The 27,514-nt window shown below is 40.3% G+C and overlaps 1 protein-coding gene across 2 annotated transcripts in view; it reads right to left on the bottom strand.

Moving 5' to 3' along the window:
- Window positions 1-27,514, bottom strand: part of NETO1 (neuropilin and tolloid like 1) — a 270,444-nt gene that overhangs the window by 63,163 nt on the left and 179,767 nt on the right. For both annotated transcript variants that reach the window (XM_077492376.1, XM_077492375.1), the window contains exons 5-7: window positions 21,215-21,256; window positions 20,894-21,021; window positions 17,972-18,200 (exon numbers count right to left, since the gene is read on the bottom strand). In XM_077492376.1, the coding sequence (XP_077348502.1) occupies window positions 17,972-18,200; window positions 20,894-21,021; window positions 21,215-21,256 (399 nt within the window). The remainder of the gene's footprint in view (window positions 1-17,971; window positions 18,201-20,893; window positions 21,022-21,214; window positions 21,257-27,514) is intronic.

The following is a 27,514-nucleotide window of genomic DNA, read 5'->3' as shown; positions in this document are numbered from 1 at the left end:
TTACATCAGAGTGTCCCATCAGTGCCCCCTTACAACAGAGTGTCCCAACAGCGCCCCCTTACATCAGAGTGTCCCATCAGCGCCCCCTTACATCAGAGTGTCCCATCAGCGACCCCTTACATCAGAGTGTCCCATCAGCGCCCCTTACATCAGAGTGTCCCATCAGCGCCCCCTTACATCAGAGTGTCCCATCAGCGCCCCCTTACATCAGAGTGTCCCATCAGCGCCCCCTTACATCAGAGTGTCCCATCAGCGCCCCCTTACATCAGAGTGTCTCATTAGCAGCCCCCTTACATCAGAGTGTCTCATTAGCAGCCCCCTTACATCAGAGTGTCCCATCACCAGCCCCCTTGCATCAGAGTGGCCCACTGAGCCATCGGCCCACCGGGAAACTCCCTGTAGTCCCAATGGCCAGTACATGCCTGTATATGCCAAGGTTCTAGGTGTTATCCTGGACTCTGAAATCTCCTTTCGGCCTCATATCCAATCACTTTGCAAAGCTTGTCGCCTCAAACTTCGCAACAACTCCAAGCTACGTCTCTTTCTAATGAAGGAAACCACAAAGCTCCTTATTCCCTCCCTGGTTATCTCTCGCCTTGACTACTGCAACTCCCTCCTCATTGGCTTACCTTTAAATAGACTATTCCCCCTTCAGTCCATCATGAATGCTGCCGCCAGACTCATCCACCTTACAAACCACTCACTGCTACCCCTCTCTGCCATTCCCTCTATTGGCTGCCACTTGCCCAACGGATTAAATTCAAAATACTAACAAGTTACAAAGCTCTGCCCCCAGCTACATCACTAGCCTAGTCTCAAAATACCAACCTAATTGCCCTCTTCATTCCTCCCAAGACCTCCTGCTCTCTAGCTCCCTCATCACCACCTCCCATATCCGCCTCCAGGACTTCTCCCGAGCCTCGCCCATTCTCTGGAATTCGCTACCCCAATCTGTTAGACTTTCTCCAAGTTTATCCACTTTTAGGAGATCCCTGAAAATGTTCCTCTTCAGAGAAGCCTATCCTGCCTCCATCTAACAACTGCACTATTTTCTCCTTTAGCTCATCCCCCACAGCTATTACCCTTTTGTATAACTTGACCCTCCCTCCTAGATTGTAAGCTCTAATGAGTAGGGCGCTCTAATTCCCCCTGTATTGAATTGTTTTGTAATTTTACTGTCTGCCGTATGTTGTAAAGCACTGTGTAAACTGTCGGCGCTATATAAATCCTGTATTATAATAATATATATATATATATATATATATATATATATATATATATATATATATATATATATATATATATATATATATATATATATATATATATACAGTATATATACACATATACATATTATTTTTCCAGAATAAGCCTAGGGAATGAACATCATGTTCAGCAATTTTGGGTTTCCAAAATCTGGAGGACCTAATTTGGGATTCCAGCCCAAAGGTTGCTCACATAATAATTCAAAGAAAGCTGATATTGCTTTTTTTTCCCTGTAAATACATGTAGGCTGCGAGAACAGTAGTTCAAATAAAAAAACATAACTATAATGGAGGTGGGGCATATCTCCTTGCTGGGGTCCCGGACGGTAGCAAAATTCTTCAAATGGACTATATCATGCTCCAATCAAGCAAAGACATTTTGGGTGGAGTTGGTCTATGTGGTTTATGTGTCCAGGGTTGCCAACTGTCATTCATTCATGATTTTTACATCTGTCCATGAATTTCTGCTGCAGATGAATTTACTGACCGTAAGGCTACTTTCACACTGGGACGGGGGGGGGGGGGGGGGGCCTTAGCAGTAAATTGCCACTAATTTTAGTGCTTTACCACTGTTATAACACGAGCTAGTGGCCGAATAAAAGGTTAAAAGCACCTGCAAAGCACCACTGCCGAAGTGCTTTGCAGGCACTTCGACAGCGGTGCCCACTGATTTCAAAGGCACGAGCAGTGGAGGAGCAGAGTATACACTGCTCCTGCACTGTCCGAAGGATGACGCTTGCAGGACTTTTTCTAATGCCCTGCAAGCGCACCGCCCCAGTGTGAAAGCACTCGGGCTCTTACACTGGGGCTGCAGGGGAGGCGTTTTCAGGCGCTTTACATGCACTATGTTTAGCCCAAAAACGCCTGAAAAACACCCCAGTGTGAAAGGAATCTTAGAGATGGGCCGAACACCCTCCTGTTTGGTTTGCACCAGAACTCCAGAACAAAGAAAAAGTTCTCACCGTAAAACCTATTAAAGTCTATGGGACTCGAACTTAAAAAATCAAAAGTACCCATTTTAAAAGCTTATATGCAAGTAATTGGACATAAAAATGGTATGGGGTCTGGGTACTGCCCTGGGGGACATGTATCAATGCAACTGTTTTTTTTTAACGATAATTATTACAGAAGCAGTGATTTTAATGATGCTTAAAGTGCAACAATAAAAAAGAAAAAAATCCTTTAAATATAGTGGCTGGGGGGTCCGCTTAGTCTGCCTGTAAAGTGGCACATCTGCAGCATGTAGATGTTTGCTACATGTTGCAGCAAAAATGTAATTTCTAAAGAAAAAAATTAATGAAATTACATTTAAAATGCTGACAACAGAAAAATTAAAAAAAAAACAGCATGGGAGTTCCCCTTAAAATCCATACCAGACCCTTATCCGAGCATGCAGCCTGGCAGGCCAGAAAAGGGAGGGGACATATGGGGGCCCCCGTCCTGAACCATACCAGGCCACATGCCCTCAACTTTGGGGAGTTGGATGCACCCCCATCCCAAAAGCACCTTGTCCCTATATTGATGGGGACAAGGGCCTCATCCTCACTACCCTGGGCTGTGGTTGTGGGGCTCTGCAGGCAGAGGGCTTGTCAGAATCTGGAAGCCCCCTTTAACAAGGGGGCCCCCAGATCTCGGTCCCTCCATTTGATTGAGTGTGGGGTATCTACCCATTCACCAAAAAAGTGTCAAAAAAATAATAAAAACACAGGGACAGTATTTGACAATTCTTTAAAAAATAAAAAAATTGTCCCCTGATGTAAATCTATTGTCAATCACGACTCCCGCCACACCGTCAGACCCGAAAATAAAAATAAAAATTTCTCAACCAAGGCAAACTGCCGAATGTCTGGCTTGCCATTTGACAGTTCCTATATAGATAAGGGCAGGGGGGCCACCTGACGAACCCACCTAGTGGCACCACCCCTTGTGATGTCACGACCCAGCATGTACCAGTCAGTGACATCACAAGTGGACGCCCTGCCACTTACCTACATAAGAACTGTTAAACGGCAAGCCAGGCATTCTGCGGTTTGACCACGGAGCAATTTTTTTCGGACCCGGCAGTGGCGGCAGCGTTGTGATTGGCAATGGATCTATACCGGGGGATTCTGTTTTTTTTTTTATTGAATTGTCAAAAATTGTCTCTGTGTTTCTAGTACTTTTTGACACTTTTTTGGTGAATGGATAGGTGTACTAGGTACTCCTACTCATTCACATAGGGGGGCGGGATCTGGGGGCCAGCTTTTAAGAGGGGCTTCCAGATTCTGATAAGTCCCCTGCCTGCAGACCCAAACGACTACAGCTCAGGGTTGTGGGGATGAGGCTCTTGTCTCCATCAACATGGAGACAAGGTGCTTTGGGGTGGGGCTGCATGCTGGGATAAGGTTCTGGTATGTATTTTGGGGGGACCCCACACCATTTTATTTTTCACTTTTTTATTGCTGGCAACTGTTTTTTCTTTTTAATTTAGATGTCAGCATGGAAATCCATTGACAGCTGATGACTCACCGCTTGTTAAGGATGCCGCTGCCGGCAGCCTGGCCTGCTCCTAATAACCAGCTATTCACTGCTCCCTGATTGGGCAACGTTTTGCCCAGTCAGGGCTTAGAGTGCATCGTGCAGTTTGCAAATTCTGGGATTCTACGAACGGGCGAACAAGTGATATTCGCCCAACTATACTGATAGTTGGCAACCCTGCATATGTCTCCTTTATTGGCTTTTGAGCTTATTTTATCTACCTACCATATGTATAGTATAAAGCACTGCTATATTATGCAAGATCTTACATATCTAATCAAGCCGATACACTGAAGGGCTGGTGCAGTGGGAAGCTAACGCACCTTTGTATGTTTTTAGATTGTATAAGCAAATTGGAGCAATAGGAAAAAACCTATACAAACATACAATCTCTATGCAAATGACATCCCTTGTGGTATTTAACCACTTCAGCCCCAGAAGAATTTACCCACTTCCTGACCAGGCCATTTTTTGCGATACGACACTAAAGTCGCCTAAACTCTGTTCAAAAAACGCTCTATGAGCGATTATTTTCTGCCAGGGGAACTGGAGTTTTTTTTAAGCCCAGTGTGCATGGAGCCTAAATATAAATAATGATATTTCTGAGTATACAAGTATATTTAATAAATAAAGTTGCTTGTATTTTTAAGAAGTCATGATAAAACTAATTTCTCATGAAAAATATATTTTCTAAAGTTTTTACTTTATTATTTCCATACATGGATTCCAATCTAAATAATTTACTGTTATCTACCTAACACTGTTTTAATAATAAACAATTGCATCAGTAAAAAGGAATGGTTATACACATTAGTTGGAAAATAAAATGAATCTGTATCCATGATGCATAAAATAAAAGTATCTTATTTTTTTCATTCTTTGGAGATTGATCCTTTAAGATTAAGGTTAACATGCCATTAACCCATATACTGTAAGATATAAGTATCAAAATATGTGGTCGGTGAAATTCAATATACAGTATAAGGCCTGAATGTATAAGCCACAGTTTCCATTTTCCAATAAAGAGATATCCAAGAAGGAACAAGAAGGCTCAGATGTATTTAGATTTACACTTTAGTTTCTGTCAATTCAGAAAAGCATTGCTTGATCAGTAGATGTGTTTTTTCTTTACCATTATTAATCAATTAAGGACTAGAAGGATTTGCCTCCTTAATGACCAGGCCATTTTTTGCGATACAACACTGTGCCGCTTTAACTTACAATTGTGCGATCGCGCAACACTGTACCCAAACAATATTTGCGTCCTTTTTTCCCCCCCACAAATAGAGCTTTCTTTTGGTGGTATTTGATTGTTTTTATTTTTTGCGATATAAACAAAAAAAAATCGCAATTAGCGTATATTGATTGGTTTGCGCAAGTTATAGCATCTACAAAATAGGAGATAGATTTATGGCCTTTTTATTTACTAGTAATGGTGGCAATTTTTTGGGGGGCTGAGACATTGCGCGGACAGATCGGACACTTTTGACACTATTTTGGGACCATTGATATTTATACAGTGATCAGAGCTAAAAATAGCCACTGATTACTGTATAAATGGTAGGGAAGGGGTTAACACTAGGGGGCACTACACTACCGTTGCTTTTTCAGTGATTTTCGGCTGCTAGTGGGGAGCTTTTAACCCCTGCTAATGGCCTAAAAAGGGTTAAAAGTGTCGGCAAAGCGCCGGCAATGCACCACCGCAGCATCGCTTTGCCGCCGCTTGGCGATGCTGCACATTGATTTCAATGGGCAGGGGTGCTGGAGGCACACTGGAGTGAGAGGAGAGGTGCTTTTCAGGCACCAATTTTAGCGCTATAGCACCTGTAAAGCGCCTCAGTGTGAAAGTAGCCTAAAGTTTACATATTGATTCTTGAATATATCTTCAAAGGGATTATGTAAAATATTATAGTATAGTAATCATTTCTGAATACTCTACTCCTTGGAAATTTACATACATAATAATATAAACAACCCTAACTCCATCAGTCCATCCATCACCCCATTTCTTCTTTCATCTTACAGAACAAAAAAAAACACAGGCAAAATTTGGCAGATTTAAATATAAAACTTTAATATAAAACAATTATTTAAAATAAAATCATTTAAAATAAAAATGTCCATCCTGTGGAGGAAGTGGGTCATCAGCAATTCTGTAAATGAATTAGAAACAAACAGTTAATTTATTGTTTGATATTATTGACATTTTTTTTTTACAGCTGCACTTTTAATTATAGAGCAGCCCTCTACTTAGGAATGCAGAAACAGTTGGCACTCTTGCCCTTCCTATTATGCTCTATGGGTTTGTTGAGCTGATTTACTAAAAGATTATAGGCCATTCACTGTGTAAGGAAATGTGCATGGGAATGTTACCTTATGTTAGTGAATGTAGTGAAATAGTGAAAAGAATACCAAATCCCAAGCAAAGAAAATATAAAAGAGTATTTTTGCTTGCACATGATTGGATGATGGAAATCAGCAGAGCTTCACCTCATTCATTAAGCAAACGGAATATCCCCTTGCAAAGTGAGCAGCCTATTTGCCTTTAGGAAATTAACCCCTATGTCTTGATCAAAAAATGTCATATACCAAAATAAGTCTTGAAGAAATGCAAAACCATAAAGTCCTCCTTAGTTTTGAAATCACTGATTAAAGTGGATCCTTTACTTAAACCTAAAGTTTGTATCTCTAGAGCTCTTTTATACTTATAATATTGATTGGACACTGGCCAAACATTTTCTTGGGCCCTACCGAATACACTTATTAACTTTATTTGCAGGCAGTGTGGGCTCAAGGGGCAGCTGCTTTGGGCCCTACAACAATGGCTGGGCCCAGAACAGCTGCCCCTTTTGCCCTGTGTTAAAGATGGCCCTGGCAACCTTAGCGATAAAACACCTGAAAAGCACCAATGTGAAGGGGGTCTATGAAGGATTCATCATCACAGTTTAACCACTAGACCTCCTGAAGATTTATCCCCCTTCCTGACCAGGCCATTTTTTGCAATACGGCTCTGCGTTATTTTAATTGACAATTGCATGCTCATGCAATGCTTTATCCAAATTAAATGTATGTAATTTTTTTCCCACAAAATTGCTTTTTTTTGTGCTATAAACAAAAAAAGACCAACAATTTTGGCAAAACATTTTTTTTTTACTTTTTGTTATAAAACATATCCAATAAAAATGTTTTAAAAATGTAATTTTTTTCAACAATTTAGGCTAATATTTATTCTGCTACATATTTTTGGTTAAAAAAATCCCAATAAGCGTATTGGTTTACGCAAACGTTGTAGTGTCTACAAACTATGATATATATTTATGGAATTTGTATTTTTTTTTATACTAGTAATGGCTATCAGCGACTGATAGTGGGACTGCGATGTTGAGGCAGACAATCTGACACTAATGCCGCGTACACACGATCAAACAATCGGGCGGCGGCGGCGACAGAAGACCGGGCCACCGTCTGTAAAAGAGCTATAAGAAGGCGCGGTGGCCCGGCAGAAGAACCGAAGAGGGGGACAAGACCCCCGAAGTCGGAAGAAGAGGGGGCGGCGAGGAAGAAAGCCGGGCTCCTCCGCTAGCAAAAGAGCTACAAGAAGATAGCGGAGGAGTCCGGCGAGAAGACCCCCGAAGACGGAAGACCCCCGGAGCTGTGCAATAAATTATTTTATCTTGTGTGTTGTGCTTTTTTTTGTACTTTATTTTACAGGTGAATGGGTAGGGGTACATTGTACTCCATACTCATTCACATAGGGTGGGGGGGCCGGTATCCGGGGGCCCCCTTATTAAAGGGGGCTCCTGGATTCCGATAAGCCCCCCCGCCCGCAGACCCCGACAACCAACGGCCAGGGTTGTCGGGAAGATGCCCTTGTCCTCATCAACATGGGGACAATGTGCTTTGGGGTGGCCCCCCCCTTTCCTGGCCGGCCGGGTAGCGTGCTCGGACAAGGGTCTGATGTGGACCTGGGGGGGACCCCACGCCGAATTTTGTCGGCGTTGGGGTTCCCCTTTAAGTCCATACCAGGTGGTGGGGCCAGCGAAGTCTCCTTCGCGGGCCCCGCTTACCTGGAGACACGCTCGAAATGAGCGGACTTTCCTCCACGTGTGTGGGCGAGTCCGTTCATTTCAAAAGTACGGCGGATAGTACGGCGGATTTAGTACGCCGTATTAGTACGTTGAAAAAGTGCCGTGTGGGCAAGTAGCCCGTTCGGAAAGTCCGACGGACAGTCTGGCGGGAAGTCCGCCAGACTAAGTCCGTCGGATAGTCCGCTACGTGTGTACGCGGCATAACTGACACTTTTGGCACTTTGCAGAAACCAGTGACACTAATACAGTGATCAGTGCTAAAATATGCACTGCCACTGTACTAATGACTTGGCTGGGAAGGGGTTTATCATCTAGTGTGATCAAAGGGTTAACTGTGTGCCTAGCCAGTGCTTTGTGTACTGTATGTGCTGCTTTTACTAGGGGAAGAAATGGATTTTATTCCCTACTTTGCTGGGACGCAAAATACATCCCTTGCCCCCATCAGAATGGAAATTCGCCTTGTTTAACCACTTCAATACAGGGCACTTAAACATCTTCCTGCCCAGACCAATTTTCAGCTTTCAGCGCTGTTACACTTTGAATGACAATTGCACGGCCATGCTACACTGTACCCAAATTAAATTTTTATCATTTTTTTCCCACAAATAGAGCTTTCTTTTGGTGGTATTTGATCACCTCTACGGTTTTTATTTTTTGCTAAACAAATAAAAAAATACCGAAAATTTTGAAAAAAAATTTTTTCTTTTGTTTCAGTTTCAAAACTTTGTAAATAAGTAAGTTTTCTCCTTCACTGATGGGCACAGATGGGGCTACACTGATGGGCTCTGATAAGGCGGCACTGATGGGCACTGATATGTGGCACTTATAGGCGGCACTGATAGGCGGCACTGATGTGCGACACGGATGTGCACTGATAGGTAGCACAAATTAGCAATGATATCTGACAGGGATGGGCATGGATAGGCAGTACGGATGGGCATGTATAGGCGGTACAGATGGGCATGGATAGGCAGCACAGATGGGCGGCACAGATGGGCACTGATAGGCGGCACGGATGGGCACTGATAGGCGGCATTGTATTGTTTTATACTGTACTAATGGATGCCAATCAGTGCCAAACAATAATGCATGCCAATTAGTGATGCCCATTGTGGGCACTGATTGGCATCCATTGTGGGCACTGATTGGCATCCATTGTGGGCACTGATAGGCATCCATTGTGGTCACTGACTGGCATCCCTGGTGGTCTAGGGTGGCATACCTGCTGCTGGGAATTCCTGGTGGTCTGGTAGCCTCCCTGGTGGTCCAGTGTGGGCATCCTCGGGGGGGGGGGGGCTGTGCTGATAATCGATCAGCACAGACCCCCCCTGTCAGAGGAGCACCCGATCGGCTAATCCTCTACTCGCGTCTGACAGACGCGAGTGAGGAAAAGCCGATCACCGGCTCTTCCTATTTACACTGTGATCAGCCTTGATTGGACACGGCTGATCACGTGGTAAAGAGTCTCCGTCGGAGACTCTTTACCGAGATCGTAGTTGCAGGGTGTCAGACTGACACCCCGCAACAACGATCTCCGTGATGCGCGCCCCCGGGAGCGCACAGTGGCTCAAAAATCCTGATCACGTCATATGACATCCGGTCAGGATTTTGAAACCACTTTGCCGCCATGCTTTTGTTATAGGGCGGGCGGCAAGTGGTTAAATCTCCATTTTGTGAGTTTTACACATGAACGGCTGGTAATTATTTGATCCCCTGCAGATTTTATAGGTTTGCTGACTTGCCAAAAGAAATGAAGGGTTTATAATTTTCATCATAGGTGTATTTAAAAAGATAGAGACAGAATATCAGCCAAAAATCCAAAAAAACACATGATGCAAATGTTATAAATTGAGTCACAGTTCAGTGAGTAAAAGTAGTATTTGATCCTCAAGCAAAACATGACTTAGTTCTTGGAGGAGAAACCTTTGTTGGCAAGCACAGAGGTAAGGTGTTTCTTGTAGTTAGTGACCATGTTTGCACACATCTTAGGAGGGATTTTGGTCCATTCTTCTTTACACATATTCTTTAAATTCTAAAGGTTTCTTGACTGTTGCTTGGCAACTTGAAATTTCAGCTCTCTCCCTATATTTTCTCTATAAGATTAAGACTGGCTAAGCCACTCCATGACCTTAATGTGCTTCTTGTTGAGCCACTCCTTTGTTGCCTTGGCGGTATGTTTTGGGTCTTTGTCATGCTGAAATACTCATCCATGACCCATCTTCAGAGTTCTGGCAGAGGAAAGAAGGTTCTCATCCAAAATTTTACGATGCATGGACCATCCATTGGCCCTTCAATGCGGCAAAGTCTGTTTGTACCTTTAGCAGAGAAACAGTCCCAAAGCTTACTGTTTCCACTTCTGTGCTTGACTGTAGGGATGGTGTTCTTAGGGTCATAGTCAGCATTTTTCTTACTACAAACCACGGCAAGTCCCCCTCCTCAAGAAGGCACATGTATACTCATGCCAATGAACATTTAAAGGATTCAGAGAAGGATTGGGAGAAAGTGCTGTGGTCAGATGAGACCAAACGTAAACTCTCTTAAAATGCTGACTATGACACTAAGAACACCATTCCTACTGTCAAGCACAGAGGTAAAAACCTGATGCTTTGGGGCTGTTTCTCTGCTAAAGCATTCAGACCAAGTTTGTCGCATTGAGGGGCCAATGGACGTGGCCATGTTTTGTAAAATCTTGGATGAGAATCTTCTTCCCTCAGCCAGAATACTCAAGAGGGGTCATAGATGGGTCTTCCATCATGACAATGACTCAAAACATATCACCAAGTCAACAAAGGAGTGGCTCAAGAAGAAGCACATTAAGGTCATGGCGGGGCCTAGTCAGTATCCAGACCTCAATCCTATAGAAAATTTATGGAGAGAGATGAAACTTCGGGTTGCCAAGAGACAGCCAAGAAACGATAAGGATTTAGAGAAGATCTGTAAAGAAGAGTGGACCAAAATCTCTTTTGAGACATGTGCAAACCTGGTTACCAACTACAAGATACATCTTAGCTTTGTGCTTGCCAACAGGGGTCCCTCCACCAAGTCTCAAGTCATGTTTTGCTTGGGGATCAAATACTTATTTTACTGAAATACAACTTAATTTATATCATATGTTTTATTTGTTTTTTTTGGGGGATTTTTGGTTGATATTCTGTCTCTATCATTTAAAATACATCTATAATAAAAATGACAAATTCTCCATTTCTTTGTAAGTGGGCAAATGTACAAAATCTGCAGGGGATCACATAATTAGTTTCCCCACTGTACTTTCAAAATTAAACATTCTGGCTAAAGCAGGCTTCACAAGACTACTATTACCATATTTTACGCACCATAAGCCACACTTTTTTCGCCCCAAAAAATTGGTGGAAATGCCTGTGTGCCTTATGGAGTGAATATAGGCTAGCCCCCCGCCGTCATGGCATAATACTGGGCCTGCCTCTCAGCTACTCAGCTGTGGGTTGCCTGCTTCCGCCTGTCAGAACCAGAGCTTCTGTGACAGGGAATGGGGAAAGCTGGATCTCTATTTCCCCTCCTTTTCCGGGCAGAGCGGGCTCTCTGTTCCCCCTCCTTCTCCGGGCAGAGCGGGCTCTCTGTTCCCCCTCCTTCTCCGGGCAGAGCTGGCTCTCTGTTCCCCCTCCTTCTCCGGGCAGAGCTGGCTCTCTGCTCCCCCTCCTTTTCTGTGCAGGGATAGCTCTCTGTTCCCCCTCCTTCTCTGGGCAGAGCTGGCTCTCTGTCCCCCCTCCTTTTCCATGCAGAGATGGCTCTCTGTTCCCCCTCCTTCTCCGGGCAGAGCTGGCTCTCTGTTCCCCCTCCTTCTCCGCACAGCAGCACGAGCCAAGTAGGAGATCAAAGACATACAGAGCGGGTTGTGTGTGCATTCTATTTATTCACCCTCCATCTGTCTGCAGTGGGGGTGGGGATTAATAATGCAGTGGCAGGACTGAGCAGCTTGCAGAGAGGGACATCGAGTTTCAGCCAATTAGTGTGCAGAAACCTCTAGCAACTGAATGGTGAGTGTCAATGTCTAGTAACCTCTAGCAACCAATTAGCGAGCAGTAATGTGCAATAACCTCTAACAACTAAATGCTGAGTGTCCATGTGTAGTAACCTCCAGCAACCAATCAGCAAGAAATAATGTGCAGTAGCCTCTAGCAACCGAATGGTGAATAGTAATGTGTAGTAACCTCTTCAGGTTGAGAAAGACTATTCTCAACCTCTCTCTGGTTATATTCCACTTTGTTACTGAGGTCTGACTTTCTGTGACCTGATGGCTAAGCTCCATCAACCAGCATTCCTATGTCCAGTAAGTGACTTTATCGGCCATGGAGGCAGCATCATTGGACACTGCAATGGCAGTTGGCAGAGCTTAACCATGAAATCAGAGAAAATCAAGCCCCAAAAAAGAAGCAAACTAAGTCAGAGAGGGATACAAGGTAAGCCTTTTTAATTCATAAATGTAATGACTGCTTTTAGGCAGAACTCTTATTTTAAAACTTTAAAATGATGCACATGTTCGTAAAGTGTACTTCCTTCCTGATTAGAAGTAGCAGAGTACTTCCTCACATGTGATAGGGCCTAGGCACAATCTGTTCTTCTAGCCTCACAGAAGCCTGTCAGGAATTTGATAGGCACAGCTTGTCTACTTGTCCTTCTGATTATTGGGCTATATTGATGGTGTCACTTAGAGGGCCATGCCTGGGAACAAAAGGAGTTGTTGCACATGGACACTGAGCAATGGATGAAAAAAATGAGCCTGGGTAGAAGCACAGCTTCAGAATGGTTACTGTATTTGTTAAATCATTCACAACTGACTTGTCTCACACTATTTTAAAGGATACTATTGTCCAAGTTTAGATCTGCTTTAAATAGATCCCATCCACTACTATCCACTACCATCTGCATGCCAACACCATAAAAGCTGATTGATTACTATACACAGTTGCACCAGACTTGGCGTGCACCAGATTTGGTAACTCTCCAATACAGTTTCATCTTACATTTCACGAAAGGAGCTTTTAGGAAAGAGAGAAGGGGCAAAAAAAATCGAGCAGCACTTTGCCACAAATGCAAAGGTGGCAAAATGATCAACAGTTATTGTGCAGTTTTACACTGCATTGGAAAACATTACTAGCGAATTCCAAGGCAAATTTAAAAGCCCAATAAGATTAGCTTTGCAAAAGAGCCTTACAAGACACTGATTCCTTGTTTGAAAACTTCCATTAACGTCAAAGTGAAAATGAGTAGTTGATTCAGCCTAATAAATATAAATCTTTAATATTCTGCAGAAACAATATGTTTAAATGTGACAATGCTATCTATATGATTGTTTTTATTCTTAGAAAGCTACAGTTGCCTTAGTCTGCTATAAGACAGAAACTACAGAGTGAGAATGCGAAAGATAGCTCAGGCAGGGCTGAAGACATTGTTAAGGTGACTGTTAATTCCCCAAAAAATTAAAAGCATCGCTCCTACAAAAAATACTATGAATATTTAACTCTCTGGTAAAGCATCAAGAGTGAGTCTGAACCTTGCTATCCTCTAGCGATACAGCTTCCAACAAAGTCTTCAGCATTCAACATTTTGCTATGGTTCTTCCCACCAGAACCTACTTCACTACAAGGTGCCGTAATGACATATCGGCTGGTGGGAGGAACCATTGTGTGCAGGCTACAACAGTCCCAGAGGTGTCAATTGTTAAAGATTTTGCTGGAGGCTTTAGTTCTTGAAGACAGTCAACCAGAGGGATAGTCATTCACAGTCTTCTGCTGGAGCAAAGATTTTTTTTCTTTTTTTTTTCAGGAAGTGATAGACTCTCATTAAGCAGAAAACTCTCATTAAGCCATACTAGTAAATGCTATGCACAGAAGGAGACTTATCACAATTAATCTACATATGCACTGTATATACAACACAAATATAACAAAATAAAAGAAAGAACAAAAAAAATAGAGATTTCCATTTGTTTTCGCTTTGTGCTTTATCATATCATAAGCTGGAGACACTTAAAAATGTAACAAAAGAAAAGGCAGAGTAGGATGAAGAACTGAAAGCACACACAGATTATGAACATGTCTTATCACAACTTAGATACTAAACAGGTAATAATGGGTGTAAGTGTGCAGAGGGGAGATGGATACAAGATGAAGAACTGAAAGCTCACACAGATTATGAACATGTCTCATCACAACTGAGATACTAAACAGGTAATAATGGGTGTAAGTGTGCAGACGGGAGATGGATACAAGTATAGCTGCATACACAAAAGCATGTATGATTGTCAAATAGGTGTTTGCATGGGGTCAAGGAGGAGGGTTTATATATAGGTGTAGAGATGCAAGGAGTAAAAGTAGTATAGAAAAAAACAGCATATGATGGATAATTAGCAGGGAGAAAGGAGTCACATAAAATGATAGTTAGATTGCTGTAATATGGAAAGATCAATAGATAGACAAAGCACAAAACAAATATTAACATTAGACCTAGATAAAGTGTCCATGCCTGTCTCTTTTGATTCTCCTTACCTACATCTAAAAGGTAGGTCAGAGTCAAATGTGAGGTTCAAACTGAGTTTCAGTATGGATGACTGCACATTCAACAATGATGTTGATACTTCTAAGTACCATCTGTTACTCTGAGGCATCTTAAGGTGTATGTGTACATCCCAAATGCCCTGTAAATGGGCAATATTGTAATGGAGTCACATAAAATGATAGTTAGATTGCTGTAATATGGAAAGATCAATAGATAGACAAAGCACAAAACAAATATTAACATTAGACCTAGATAAAGTGTCCATGCCTGTCTCTTTTGATTCTCCTTACCTACATCTAAAGGTAGGTCAGAGTCAAATGTGAGGTTCAAACTGAGTTTCAGTATGGATGACTGCACATTCAACAATGATGTTGATACTTCTAAGTACCATCTGTTACTCTGAGGCATCTTAAGGTGTATGTGTACATCCCAAATGCCCTGTAAATGGGCAATATTGTAATGGACTTCAACTGCTGTTTGAAGATTTGACAGCTGGGGCAGCAGGCAAGCAGTCATTGCAAACATCACCTAAAAAAGGCACACTTTACTTTTGAGCTCAATGCATGGCATATATAACGAAGATGTTGAGAAGAATAAAGAAAATATAATAGCAGATAAAAAGGGAAAAATAAATGCAAAAATCCCAACAAGACAAAGTATTTATATGGAAAGTATTAGAAAAAAATATATAGATAAACAAAATGAATAAATAAATTAAATTACATTTACCTACCCACTGTCTGCTTGGTATTTTCCATGTTCAGATTTCTCATAAAGGCGTGTGAGAATTTGGCAGTTATGACAGCTGCCTGTAAAATGCGTTCTTCTACTTATGATGCACTGGAGGGAGTTACACGCGACCTAAATATTGATGGATTGAAAAGTCTTTCTGTTCCAGAATAGTTCTTTCCATTTGCAACAAGCAAGCTAAAAATATCTGGGTGCAATCAGTCATTCCTAGGCATTTAGGCATTCCTGTGAGATGGTAGAACCCATTGTTTACCCTTTGCAACTCTTCTTTGGTGAAGGGGAAATGCACATATTCTTTGGTGAAGGGGAAATGCACATATTCTTTGGTGAAGGGGAAATGGACATATTCTACAGATACAAAGTATCTAGGAGTGTACAGTCTGGAATGTGCTACCTCCAAAAAATGCAATGCTGGCAATAGCTTCACCATAACCAATACAGCACAAATATGGTCAACTCCTTGATGTTTACAACAGTAAACAGACCACACCACAACAATTCTGACCCTTTTCAGAGATTGTATTCCCACCAAGAAGAGTATAGATGTTTTTCAGAAAGGACAGAAATGATAGCGGCTGTAAAAGCGCCAACCTTTTTGTTTTAATACTTTTTCCAAATTTCTACTGATTATTTTTCAAGAAAGTTGAACTGGGTGTAAAATCCTGCATTCAAATCACATTTAAAATTCCCATTTAAAGAGGTCCACAAGAACTGAGATGTGATGTTGAATAAAATGTTTTGATTGTGGTTGTCATTGTATCTTTGCAGCTTAGTTAAACAGCGTTACAGGCTGTAAAATTAACACTGTATCACACTTTATTAAAAATGTATTTCAGATAAAAGGCACCATTAAAAATAATTAAAAAATAGTTACTCTGAACTACTTGAAGTCTCAAAAAGAAAGCAATAGAATATATTATACAACAGTCCAGAAGTAACTTTTAACTATTTACCAGCCCAGGACGGAGTTAATTAATTAATTATATAGACTACTAGAAAAGGTTGGTAGCACTGGTTGATTCCTGAAAATTGTTTATTTGGACTGAGCACTGCTTTCTCTAAACATTATTACTTAATTTGAGGCAATGAGTACATGTGTTATTTATGGCCCCATCTTTGCTATCAATTTTGATAACTGCTGTATATTGAAAAACCTACCAGAAGTCATACCAGATGGTATGGTAAATCAGATGTTGGAAGTAGGGATGGGTGCATTCCCCCCTCAATGATCATTAAGCACTATAGAAAACTGCCTCATATTTCAAAATGGAAAATACTGATTTTATTCAAAGCTCTTATTTATCAGCTAATGATAAATTGATTTACATAAATCATTAAAGTAGACCACAGAAGTTTGTTGCTGCTGCCATAATAACTGACTTACTAACTAAATAACTAATATGAAGTATAGTTTCTAGAGGATAATGGGGGATTCTTTTAGCCACTATCATGCAACAGGAAACACATTTTGAATGAAGGTAATTATGAATAAAAATATTTATTTCCCAGGATTCCATAGAAAATTTTAAACAAAATAATTCACTTATCTCAAATAGCAAACAAGCATGCAAGTACTATGCTGCATAGGAAGTTTTAAATTGTATAGTAGGTTGAGGCACCTTTTTGTCAAATATTTCAGTTATCTTACATGGCAAAATCAATATGTTTTAAAATTAGATGGTTGTCATCAAGATATTGATCTCAAATGACTAAGTGATTAAAATCTCCAGTTAAGTATAAGCCTTGTGTCACCAATCATTTCAATATGCAGAGAAGCTGAAGAAAAGCTGATGGGTTGCCTTTCAATGAGATTTAGAATTCTAAAGTTAGCTCTTTGGAGTCACACATACACACACACACAACACACACACATTTCTATACAACATTTTCCAAATTCATTAACATTTTAGATATCTATTTGTAAGTGTTTTAATGGTTACGTAATTTGCTATGCAAGATATCACTTAAATACCTTGAATTCTGGGCAACGTATATTTATGTGCAATGTGGCATCTCAAATATTCAAAAAGCTGTATTGACCAGTTCTGTGTGTTTTTTATTTGCATAGCACCAAATTAAATATACATTGACACTGCAGACTCTTAATACGTTAATGCTCACTGAATTATCTTTTTGTAGTTCTTCTGGTAAGGGTTGTATGTACTATACATTTGAATCTAGTGCCTATATACTGAATGTACATATGTAATGCACTAATATTGTTTTTTTAGGAGCTCTTCAGCCATGGCTAAGTTTTTCTGGGCAAGCATGCAAGAGGAAAATATTAACTAACATAGTTGGATTTTTTCCAACTGTTACTATTGTTTTTCTCTGGCTAACACCTATGACATCTCCATATAACACATTCTTGTTTTACTGTCCTGATAAATTATACTAAGATACTAATCCCATTACTATTTAAACCTGATTAGCAGGCTAAAGTCTAGGATGAATCATAATTGCATTTGAAAAAGCTTATTTCAACAAATCAAGTATCAAGACTTATAACAGACTTAAAACGTTTAACAGTATTGAAATTGCTTGTTTAGTTCAGCTATATGGACTATACAAAAGAAGTGAAGAATTATGTCATATGGCTAAAGTAGGTAAAATTGAACACATGGCCACTTGAGGGTGGCTCAAAGGGAGGAAATACTCTTTATAGAGGAGTTAGAATTGCTTGATTTCATTTATACTAAAGAAGTTTGTACTGGAAGGAATAAGAAAAAAAACATAACATATTGATGTTCCAAACACTACTAAAAAAAAAAAACTGTTATGGTTTATGAGATAATCATAAAGAAAAGTTTCCCTTACGCTCTTGGAAAGATGTGAAGAGCATCTGGAAACGACTGGTACGGCTGCCTTCATCTGCCCACATGCGGATTACTCCAAGTCCTGTGCGCAGCATCACATCATTAGCAACTGTGCTGCAGAATTTAGCTTTTAAATCTTCCACTGAACTGCTCCCATCATAAACAGCTACAAAGTTCCTTTTACATTCATTTGAATTTTGCATTTCATAGTCCAAAAATCTTAAGTATATCTGAAAATAAAGTACATATTATAAGTGCATCATGGTTATTACACATTGATTGAGCATTCAGAGTTCAATCAGTAAGTACTTCAATTATCTTCTATTCAAAGCAAACCATTTAATAAACTGCACAATCCTTTCATTATTTATGAATAGTGGGTGTTTAATACTTGCAGTAGAAATGTTTCCCAAGAACGTCTCCAAATGTCTTTCTTAGAATTAGCACAGATAAATATTATGTCATTAAGTATGTAGGCCACAAATATCATCTTAAAATCACAGAATTACAATTACGTCAACAATTGAGCATTATGACACTTACAGTGCTATCCCACTGCCTGTAAGTAGCCAAATGTAAATTGAGCTCTTTACTAGAGAAGGAATGCTTGGAAAGTTAGGTTTTATATATATAAAAAAATGGTATTCATGGGCCAATGTAATAAAGTACAGTCTAGGGTAAAGTTGATCATGCCTTTGAAGTGACACAGTTTATAAAAATGAGCGTGCTGAAAAATTAAAAATAAAGTTCCCTTGTAAACAAGAAGATGTTATCCCTACCTGTCCCACCACCCACACTGCCAATCCTTACTCTCTGCAAGTGCAACAATGCACAAAGAATCCTTTTTATGTAACATTCTTCCAGCTATCTGGTGCCTGCTGAGTGCTTTGGTTCCTCCTGCAGACCTCTACATTACTACTTTGCTCCTCTTGGCACTCTATCACTGCAGGTCAATAATTACACTACCTAACAGGGTACCAAGATTCCAAGACTTCTTTAAGTCTGTAATATGAATCAGAATTTCCAGACATCATAGCTCTTGAAGAGAGTGAAGATTTGTGGCGAGACAGAAATGTATATTATTTTTTCTGTATAGGGGAAATTTTATTTAAATGTTATGATGAGGTCTCTTTAAGCCAATGTTTCATGTCTGCTTACGGCAGAATGTTTAATTCTATGAATAAAACTTGATCTATGAATAGAGGACTCGTGGATGATTGAAAGACCTGCTCCTTCCATAGATCACTATTCAACTGTAGGAGCTGTAGAACAGCCTCTAGAAATGTAAGAGCTGAGTGGTCAATTGTAAAGAGATTGAGGGCAATAATGAAATGAAGAGGGGATGGAATCAGTAAGGAGGGAATGGAATGAGTAGGGAGGGGAGGATGGGTGGGGTCATAAGAGGGAAACTAGGTCATGCCCCATCCCCATCAAGTCCAGGGTGAAGGAGGATCCCAGTCACTTTGAATTCTTGATAATAGTAGAACACTGTCCAAGCAGCCCAAACGAACATAAATTGTTCAGTCCTGTTGTAGCCTTTGTCAAGAAGGCATTCTAGATTCATGATAGACTCTAATAATGATGTCATATTTTTGTAGGGGTCTGGGGAGAGTACCAGTGGTGAGAAACAAATGCTCTGGAAATGGTGTAGGGCATCTATTTTGGTAGACTTTATGGAACCTATTATTTTAGAGGGTGAGGTGATTTACTGTTGTTTGTACCCAGTCTCTCCAAAGTAGATTTTCACAATATCCTTAAGAAATTGTTTATGCGAACGACATGTCCACAAATAATTATTTTAATACTTCTGGAATGCCTAATGGGAATATCTCAGGCAAGGTTATTCTTCCTTCATACCAGGCAGAGATGTTCTAGTCAATGCTAATATTGCTCCAATGACTTAAAATGTAGCACCTGCCCTCTGGTGGGATAACATACTGCAGTATGTTAACACCAATTGTTCAAAAAGGAAATATGTTATTGAGTAAACTTGAACTTACTCATATCAGTGAGTAAATTCTTAAAAAAGCCATAAAACAAGTGTGTTCTCATTTACTAAATTTGACAATTGTTTGCGCTTTGTAGCCATTATCTGATATTTTGAGAATGTATTTCCTTACTTGTTCTGGTATGTAAATATAGTACTTTCTTTTATTTGAGGACATTTGAAGTCTTTGAAGAGATACACAGAATGACTGGTACTGCATCGGTTTGGTAGGTAAAGTCACTTGTCCTGACTTAATGATCTGTTAATAGGATTTTTTTAAATGTCTCCAGCAAATGGTCCCCCTAATCTTCACACTCTAGAAGAGCTACCATACCCAGGGAATCCTCTGCATCTATCACACTCATGTGTATGTTAGATGTCGTGCACCCACTGCATATGTGGTTCCATCCACTGGTCACTATGTAGCAGCCATCAGATAAAGCCACAGCATGCAGTGGGGGACCAGGCCTCCAACACACCTTGAACGTTGTAAGATACACAGAATGTTTTACATGCAATAGCTGTTCAAACATGGGACGTGCAGGGTTTTAACTCACCCAAACAGAAGCCTTTAAAATAATCTAGCCATATTATAGATAGTTTTTGTTTGACCAATGTCAATTCAGTACAGAGTGTAATTATGCTTTTCATTTTTGGATTTCTTTATTTAAGATTACCTGTCAGTCAAGAAAGTGCTAATTTATGAACATTATTCTGAACATTATTCTGAATGAAAATAATATGCTTGTCCATAACAACCAGTTGTCAAATGGATTTTTTTTTATTGAATGTTGTTTGAAAGATAAGCAAAGGAAGAATTTATGAAGTGGAGCATGTTTTATTGGTTTGCTAAGCCTGAAAAAAAAATCATGTTTTCCAGTTGTGACTATTTATCAATGTGGCCTGTTATTATAACATACATAAAAAAAAACTGACCTTAGACTTTGGTGGAGCCCGAATATACCATTTACAATCAACTGCTTCATTTGCAGACGCCTTTCCGTCCTTGAGGATCTGCATGGATTCTATTATTCCTTCTGGGCCTCCCATTTCAAATTCACAAACTAAATTTAATTCAAGCAAAAATATAATAAAACGTCCTGTTAGAGAAAGAAAGGGAAGGGAAGGGAAGAGAAGGGTGGGAGAGGAGAGGATATATGAGGAGAAGAAGGGAGAGAAGGGGAGGAAAGAGGGGGAGAGGAATTGCCATAAAATGCCCATAAACCAATTACCTTGAAAAGCAAATTGTGTACTTACCAGGTAAAGGTTTAAGAACTCCAAGATCTTTAAAATCTGGATCTAGTTGAAAAAAAAACTTAAAATGTTAGTATTTTGGGGGTCTACCGCAGCCTGCTTCTCACAAAAAGGACTACTGCATTTCTGTGCACTAGTTGTGTGTCATCTCTTATATTATTAAGAACTAAAACAGGATAAGTGAAGATATTGAAATATCCACAATTTATAAAGCAGTATTGGCAATGGTCTATAAACAATATAGACTGATATACCTGATATGACACACTAGCAAACAAAAAATGTATTTTTCTGAACATTAATGGGTCATATAAAGTAAAGCAATAAAACCAAAACAAAAAGTCATAATCAGCAACAAAGCAAGAGTTATATGAAATTCCATATGTATATACCTTATTGTTAAATTAACAAAATTACAGATACAGCAATATGACAGAGTACTAGACTGACAGAGTAGTAGTACTATATAAATAATAATATGTTATTATTTTTATATTACAGTAGTAGTATTGCTACAGTAAAATTCACAGTACAGTCATTTAGAAATACAGCAAATGCTGACTAAATGCACACCACTGTAGATCTGAGGGGGACATGCAAGTAAAATAAAAAAAAAACAGCATTTTTGCTTGTACACGATTGGATGATAAAATCACACCAGCTTCCCCTCATTTCAGATCTTCCCCTCAGATCTAAAGCGATTACACTTCCAAGTGCACTTGCAGTGCAAAGTGAATTTGTCTTTAGGAAATCAACCCCATTGCATCACAAATGTAAAGCAAATCCCAGAAGCTGTTGAAAATGGAATATATAGGTCTTCCAAAGCTCTTTAGATATACATTTAAAGAAAATGAACATGATGTAAATAACCTTTACGCTCTCTTTTTAAAATTATATGTATGCAAGTGAAGTGAACCATGGTCTAAGCAGTATCTTCCCTATCTACATTAAGTGGGGTTATATCTTGGTTTTAACCAGTTTGAGCTGTTCTAGTCTTGGTAAGTTTACACTAAGCTTGGTGAGGTTGGTTGTTTTCTTTGTTGCTGGAAGTAGGTTCCAGTAAGCAGTACAGAAGGGTAAATTACCTGGATTATGAATATTTATTTGAGCCCATGAAACCCTGAGAAGCTGTATTCATAAGTATGGCTCGGGGAGATGAAAACGTGTTTAGAAACACCTTTGCATGGGTAGAGGATAGCTGCTTCAGCCTTGCCTCAGCCCCAGGTATGCGCAGAAGGCCCAAAAATCGAAATAGACGCTGAAATGATTTCCTGAAAGAAACTGGACTCAAGGAAAAACAAACTTATCCACTTCAACTAAAGAAAGACTATGACTGCTAATAAAAGGTCATATATCTGTCTGGCTTGTCCTTTACTTCTGGCTGCTCTCAAAGGGACTATTGCTGTTTCGGAATATCTGTCTTCCATATTTGTGCTATTTTTGGATATTTGGCATCCCTAAATACTATCAAAATTGAGATGAGCAATAAAAGTTAAGATTAAAGTTACTGTCCAACTTATTTTTGATCCACTATTAACCCAAATCCCTATTAAGTCCAAACCCTAAAAAATGTGATGCTAATTCACCTGGGAGCCACCTACAACTGCTTAGGGGTAAGGGGGTACTTGGCTTTTGTCCTGAGGAAGTTCCAGAGCATAAGGATGATATGTGTAGATGTGTAAGATCACATTGCCTGCCTCCTCTATCCTCCCAGTGCAGCCTGTATGGATGTCTGCCTAAATTAGCATCCGTGGTTGGCAGTGGTCTGTGGGAAGCCAGTTTGTTCACCCCTGCTGCAGAAAGCCCAGGTGTAGAGTGGGGTTTGGGCTTTTTAGTGTGGCCAAAGAGGAGACATTGCCCCAAAGAAGGGTGAAGCCTTGGTAAGACCGTACGATGTGTAATACTGGTATTGCAGCCAAACCATTTCATCTAGCCAGCTTGCATATGAGTGAATTTTATGCTCCGGTTCTATTACCACCTGGTTTAGAGATGTATGTCTGTGAATAAAGTGAGATTCCTAAGAATGACAAGACAAATACTTTATTACATGGACATATGGCCCATTTAGTCACCCATATGAATTGGGGGAGAACTGTGCAAACACTGGTTGTATTTATACATTGGCTGCCCTCACATATCACGTGCATAACATCTACCACATAGAGACTGCACTACTTCACCACTCTCTATTCAGCAATCCAACTTTTAATATTTATATATTTCATCAGTTTACATAGGATCCTGTTCTCAAATGTCTGCAGTCTCTGTGTTATCTTCAGGATTAAGTTGATACTGAGTGTTTCTTTATATTTGAACTGCTGGTATACTTGCCTCAGCCATTACAGTGTATGGTGTATGCAGATCTGTATAGATGGAACAGGCCTTTACCAAATGGGATTGGCCTTCCATCATTACAGTATAGAATCCTATGGATGGAACAGGCTTTTACCTGATAGGATTGGCCTTCCATCATCATAGTAGAGCATCATATCCATGTTTACCATGATTATATAGTGTACAGAACATGCATATCGATCGGCCATGTTCATTTCTATATTTATTGCTGCCAGCGGAGGACTTTTTTAGGCGGTAGTTATGTTGGTATGGGAGGGATGTGGGCAGCAGTGTAGGGGGGTAGGGACTAGTAGAAAGCCTCTGGTGCTTGGACTACATTTTTTATCATTAGTTGTGCATTTTTTATATATATTTTATACCAAACTGGTTTATATTATATAAAATATTTGGTAGCCTAAATTGTTGTGTTGCATTTTCCACATTTTCTTTTCAAATTTTATACCATGTTGTGGTGGCACCCACTTATAATATAGAGCCAAGGCACCTTTAATTGCAGGTGGATTCTCCCAATTATTTAAAGTATCTAACAACAGTGAATACACCCCCCACATTTTTGTAAATATTTTATTATATCTTTTCATGTGACAACACTGAAGGAATTACACTTATCTACAGTGTAAAGTAGTGAGTGTACAGCTTGTATAACAGTGTAAATTTGCTGTCCTCTTAAAATAACTCAACACACAGCCATTAATGTCTAAAACACTGGCAACAAAGGTAAGTACACCCCTAATTGGGCCCACAGTGTCAATATTTTGTGTGGCCACCATTATTTTCCAGCACTGCCTTAACCCTCTTAGGCATGGAGTTCACCAGAGCTTCACAGGCTGCCACTGGATTCCACTTCCAATCCTCCACGATGACATCATGGAGCTGGTGGATGTAAGAGACCTTGTGCTCCTCCACCTTCCACCTTTGAGGATGCCCCACAGATGCTCAATAGGGATTAGGTATGGAGACATGCTTGGGCAGTTCATCACCTTTACCCTCAGCTTCTTTAGCAAGGCAGTGGTTGTCTTGGAGGTGTGTTCGGGGTCATTATCATGTTGGAATCCTGTCCTGCGGCCCAGTTTCCGAAGGGAGGCGATCACACTCTGCTTGGGTATGTCACAGTACATGTTGGCATTCATGGTTGCCTCAATGAACTGTAGCTCCCCAGTGCAGTCAAGCAGCTCCAGACCATGACATTCCCACCACCATGTTGATTGTAGGCAAGACACATTTGTCTTTGTAATTCTCACCTGGTTGTTGCCACACACGCTTGACACCATCTGAACCAAATACGTTTATTTTGGTCTCATACCACAGGACCTGGTTCCAGTAATCCATGTCCTTAGTCTGCTTATCTTCATCTATCTTCTTCTGGGACAAAAGCCATGCAGACCAATTTGATGCAGCGTGCGCCGTATGGCCTGAGCAATGCTGGCAGCACTCATACGTCTATTTCCCAAAGACAACCTCTGGATATGGTGCTGACCCCATGCACTCAATTTCTTTGGTCAGGAGGGGTGTGGCTTGGCGCTCAGTGGGAATGGACACTGAGTAGAAGAGCTCTCTATAACCGAAGCGCATAATCCCCTTCCACCCTGCTCGTTTTGGCTATGGGCAAACAAAACAAGCGTACTACAGGTCCCAGACAGCAACGATCTCTCTCTGTGCCGGGAAACCACAGCATTCTGGAGTTATTTGGCTCACAAACCTCACGGACGAGCTGCCGCACTGGATCCAAGATGGCATCACAGCAGCACTAGGCGGACCCCAGTGAAGACTCCCTGTCAGCTTCGGAGGATCTGGTAAGTGACACAGATTACACAGATAATCTGCCGCAGCTAACTGAGAAGACACAGTTAGCTGCAGATTTAAAAACACCTTCTCATCAGCAATAACTGATTTAAAAGCTGACCTCCTCTCCCTCAATGAGCGACTGACCAGCACAGAGAGAGCAGAGGCTAAAAGAGATAGGGCGATAGAGCATTTGGGGACTGCTGTACCCACACATGCCACTCACTTTATTCAAGTGAATAGACACTTGGAGGAGAAGACAACAGGAGAAGAAGGCAAAACATTACAATTAGGGGGATCCCTGAAAATGTCGAATCTGCCCAGATCAAACAAATATTACAAGCTGTTTTCAATGAACTCCTGGAACGTCCTAAAGACACTGACATAGAATTTATTAACCTGCGCCCGTCAGACACAGCACCACTGAGAGACATTATATTCTGCTTACAAAGCTTCTCACTTAAATAAGAAATCCTGGGCAAATTCAGAAGGAATGATTAAATCATCTTTAATGATCATCATATCTCCCTATTCAAGGATCTTTTCCACATTACCCTCAAAAACAGGCGAGTGCTGCGTCCCCTGCTGGAGGTCCTGAGAGAGAAAGGGATACCATACAGATGGAAGTTTCCCTTTTTTTTGGTTAAATGTGTTCTGACTATTAGATGAACACCCTCAATTTTAACTTTCTACCCTGGAAACTGCCATGTTATACTTGATGCTGTTTCTCAGCTTTATATACTGGCAATTATTCCTATTGAAATGCTCTATCCAAAGATGACACCTAGTGATGCTAACTGGTACTACAACTGGATTTTTCCAACCAACCACAAGCAGCTGTAGCTACAAGTGACTTCCATGCTGAATCGCTACAAAGAGGACACTGTCACTCCAAAAGGTGTTACTCAACATCTAGCTAAGGCAGTATATCTCCTCACAAACATTGACACAAACAAGGATTCAGTGTACCTTGGTATCTTTTCCTAGTGGTGCTCTGGTTAATGGGAGGGATTACTGAGGGGCCGCATCCCTGAGGACCAGAGGCCCAAAATGGGAGATAATATTAACCTATGTTATTTATGCTTATATGTTTTCCATATACAGGGTAGTGCAGTTGTCACCATGGTGGCTGAAATGTTAATATAAACAGATAATTGTGAGTTTAAGATAAGAAGGGATGTTTATTCTTTAATGTTGCCAATAATATTGAAGGAGAGCGTTATTGTATAATGTTACCTGGGAGCCAGGTGAACAAGTCAGCCAAGATCCTTCATCAGTGAGCTTGGGCTACCTGAGCTACTTGTCATTGTTATTGTTATGTTATTGTTGTTCTTCATTTATTTTAAGCTAACTTTGTTGACTCTTTTCGGTGATGCTCTAAATGCAGAATTTAGGGCTGGAAGGGGCACATGTGCTCCTTTTAGGTACTATAAAGGCTATAAAGATATCTTGGAGAATCCTCCGATATAAATACTAATACTACAGTAATTATATAGATATATATATATATATATATATATATATATATATATATCCTTTATATATCTGCTGAGACACCTCCCACTGCCTCTACCAGTGGATTACGTTCAGCCAAACAGCTGAGCAAGTAATCCCCTAATTCTCTCTTGAGGTTATTAACCAGAGACGTGTATTTCAACTTATTTCTTCTTTTTCTGCTCTTATTTCTTTCATTAAGGGCTCATATAGTTTGCCACGGCACATGCTTACTATACCTAAAAAATACATAATAGGCTAGAAAAATCGTAAGCTAATTAACTTGTACCCTTTCTACTTCCCTTTTCTCTTTCCTTCTATTCTTTACCTGAGATTGCTAGGTTTGACCTCATCTCCATACACTCACGCTGTCAGGGACACTGAAATCAGATCTAAAAAAGCAATTACCAAAACGTGATGTGGCCTACTCTACGCTTGACAAAAGACATTTCTTGGTCTCTCATAATGTGAGAGGTCTGAATACACTAGAAAAATGACCCCCTCCCTTTAGAATGTAAGCTCTACGAGCAGGGCCCTCCAGAACCTTTTGTACTGAACTGTACTATAATTGTGTTGTCCCACCTATACATTGTAAAGAGCTGCGTAAACTGTTGGAACTATATCAATCGTGTATAATATAATAATAATAATAATAATAATAATAATAATAAA

This window comes from Lithobates pipiens, unplaced genomic scaffold, assembly GCF_037356315.1.
Source record: "Lithobates pipiens isolate NorthernLeopardFrog02 unplaced genomic scaffold, aLitPip1_a1.2 Scaffold_19, whole genome shotgun sequence".
In the NCBI taxonomy this organism is placed as follows: domain Eukaryota; kingdom Metazoa; phylum Chordata; class Amphibia; order Anura; family Ranidae; genus Lithobates; species Lithobates pipiens.
The sequence above is the reverse complement of the archived record's forward strand: the minus strand, read 5'-3'. Positions and strand labels throughout refer to the sequence as shown.